Source organism: Rhinopithecus bieti, unplaced genomic scaffold (assembly GCF_001698545.2).
Source record: "Rhinopithecus bieti isolate Rb0 unplaced genomic scaffold, ASM169854v2 scaffold_57210, whole genome shotgun sequence".
In the NCBI taxonomy this organism is placed as follows: Eukaryota; Metazoa; Chordata; class Mammalia; order Primates; family Cercopithecidae; genus Rhinopithecus; species Rhinopithecus bieti.
This window is the reverse complement of record NW_016823439.1, coordinates 736184-739399: the sequence shown is the minus strand read 5'-3', so window position 1 is coordinate 739399 and position 3216 is coordinate 736184. Positions and strand designations below refer to the sequence as shown.

The window sequence follows — 3216 nt, the reverse complement described above, 5'->3', positions numbered from 1 at the left end:
TTTTTTGAGATAGAGTCTCACTCTGTTGCCCAGGCTGGAGTGCAGTGGCATCATTCTCAGCTCACTGCAACCTCCACCTCCCTGGTTCAAGCAATTCCCCCACCTCAGCCTCCCCAGTAGCTGGGATTACAGGCATGAGCCACCGTGCCTGGCCAGCAAAGGATTATTCTTGAGCCTTATGGTCTAATGAAATTTGCCTTGCTAGGGACCCATAATCCTTTTGGGAATGTTCATCCTATGCCTGTCCTACTATTGTATTTTGAAAGCATATAAGTTGCCTGATTTCAAACGTTCACAGCTGGAAGGGAATTTCACCTCAGGATGAATTATAACTTGAGTCTCACCAATCTCTGATTTAGATAATATTTAGACGAGGCCTGGAACTTTTAAGAGTTGATGATGGAACCAGTTAAGCCCTTTGGGGCTGTGTGGATGGAACAGATACAAGAAAAACATGAATGTGGTGGTTGGGGGGGCAAGGGGCCGGGGCAAACTTCTGGGAACTCAATTGTGTCCACTTAAAATTCGTATGTTGAATCCCTAAACCCCAACGTGAATGTATGTGGAGAAAGGACTTCTAAGGAAGTAATCAAAGTTAAATAAGTTCATAAACATGGGACCCTAATAGCCTCTTTGTAAGAAGAAACATCAGGGTCCGGGCACGGTAGCTCACGCCTATAATCCCAGCACTTTGGGAGACTGAGGCGGGCAGATCACAAGGTCAGGATATCGAGAACATCTTGACCAACACGGGGAAACTCTGTCTCTACTAAAAATACAAAAATTAGCCAGACGTGGTGGCACGCACTTGTAGTCCCAGCTACTCTGGAGGCTGAGGCAGGAGAATTGCTTGAATCCGGGAGGCAGAGGTTGTAGTGAGCCGAGATCATACCATTGCACTCCAGCTTGGGCGACAAAAGCAAAACTCCGTCTCAAAAAAAAAAAAAAGAAGAAACACCAGGGAATTCACTCTCTCTCCTTCTTTTCCTCCCTATCACATGAGGACACAGAGAAAAGATGGCTGTCTGCAAGCCAGGAAGAAAGCCCTTGCCAGAAACTGAATCAGCTAGAACTTTGATCTTGAACTTCCAGGCTCCAGAACACTAAGAAAATTAATTTCTATTGTATTTATTTGCTTAATTTTTATTTATTTATTTTGAGACAGTCTCTCTGTTGCCCAGGCTGGAGTGCAGTGGCACGATCTCGGCACACTGCAACCTCTGCTTCCCAGGTTCAAGCGAACTGTCTCAGCCTCCCAAGTAGCTGGGATCACAGGCGCATGCCAACACACCAGGCTAATTTTTGTGTTTTTAGGTAGAGATGGGGTTTTGCCATGTTAGCCAGGCTGGGTGACAGAGCAAGACTCTATCTCAAAAAAAAATAATTAATTAATTAAAATAAATAAATAAAATAACAAAGAGATGGCATTTTCCACGCAGAATCCTGGCAAAAATATTCATAAGGTCAGGATGATGGGTAATAGGCATTCTCATATATTGTCAGTAAGAGTAGAAATTGGTGCAATCTTTCTGAAGGGCGATTTGTGTTCAAGAAAAAATTATTCTAACACTTCTTAAAACAGTAAGGAGACCATATTCAAGACTATTCCAATAGGGGTATCACAATAGGGGAGAGAGATTGGGTTCAAATCAGAATACAAAGACAAGTGGGGATTCACAACCAAGAGCAAGGTGAAGGAGTCAGTGGATGAACAATTACTAACAGTGAGACATCAAGGGTAGGGAAATTCTTGCTAAACTGACCAAACAGGATTCTTACTAAAGGCAGGCCAGCCACGTGAGCAGCCTGGCCAACAGGCAAAACCCTGTTTCTACTAAAAATACAAAAAAAAAAAAAAAAAAAAAAAAATTAGGAGGGCAGAATGGCGCATGCCTGTCATCCCAGCCACTTGGGGGGCTGAGGCAGGAGAACTGCCTGAACCCGGGAAGCAGAGGTTGCAGTGAGCCAAGATCGCGCCACTGCACTCCAGCCTGGGTAACAGAGCAAGACTCCATCAAATTAAAAAAAAAAAATAAACAAAATAAAGGCAGGCCAAGGATTTAAATATCAAAGGTGGGGAATGAGGAACGTGATCAGATATCAAATGTGCTCAGACTATCAAATGTGAGGGATTCTCTATGAAGCTTAGCAGGTTTCTTTGCTAAGACTGGGCTGGGTAGGCCAAAGACAGGATGGGGCCAAGTTCAGTCAAGGACAATCTTTGTCACTGATAATGTTTATCAAAATCAAAGGGCCAGGCACAGTGGCTCATGCCTATAATCCCAGCACTTTGGGAGGCCGAGGTGGGAGAATTGCTTAACCCTAGGAGTTGACACCATTTCTACAAAAAAAAAAAAAAAAAAGGTGATACATGATGGCATGGTAGCTCAATGTAGCCTTGAACTGCTGGGCTCAAGCAATCTTCCCACCTCAGCCCTGCTCCACCCAGCCCTCGGTAGCTGAGACTACAGCTACACCACACACGGTTAATTTTTTTTTTGGTAAAGACAATGTCTTACTATGTTGCCCAGGCTGGTTTTGAACTACTGGGCTCAAGTGATCCTCCCACCGTGGCCTCCCCAAGTGCTGGGATTACAAGTATGAGCCACTGCACCTGGTCAATAGTGATCAACTTTGGGGGGAGGCACTAGAAAACAGTAGCACAAGGAAGTTTTTATTTTTCATTTCATACTTTTCTATACAATATGGTTTGACAGGAGCTATTCCACTATTACTGGAAATGAAACTTCTATATTATTTCAATTTCTTACTCTGGGCATAAACTATATATACATATACATATACATATACATATACATATACATACACAAAACAAATATAAATATAAATAAATTGTAGGTCAAGGAAGGAAGAGGTCTTCTCAATTGGCTTTGACTTTGATTTTATGCTATTGTACTGGTTATTTTTTCATGCTTATCAAACACCTCAAAAAACTGTTGTTTAGTTACATTTCAGTAGTCTGACTCATACCTTTGAGTGTTCTGAAAGGAAATCTGGAAGAAGATAAACTTGTGCCAGTAACTCTGTGTAGTCACGACAGCGAAAATAATAAATATGGGAAAGAATATGATCAAGAGTGAAATCTTCCAAAGCTTTTCGGTGTTCTGAAACAACAAAACAATCTTAATTAGTTTTACCTGTTTGGATGTGCTGGCAATTGTAAGAAAATAATATTTTTTTTTTTTTTTTTTTTTT

At 41.8% G+C, this 3216-nt stretch overlaps 1 protein-coding gene across 1 annotated transcript in view; it reads right to left on the bottom strand.

Annotated features, from left to right (window-relative positions):
- Positions 1–3216, bottom strand: part of RAD51C (RAD51 paralog C) — a 41377-nt gene that overhangs the window by 27129 nt on the left and 11032 nt on the right. The window contains 1 exon segment of the mRNA XM_017861584.1: positions 2992–3125. Within this exon segment, the coding sequence (XP_017717073.1) occupies positions 2992–3125 (134 nt within the window).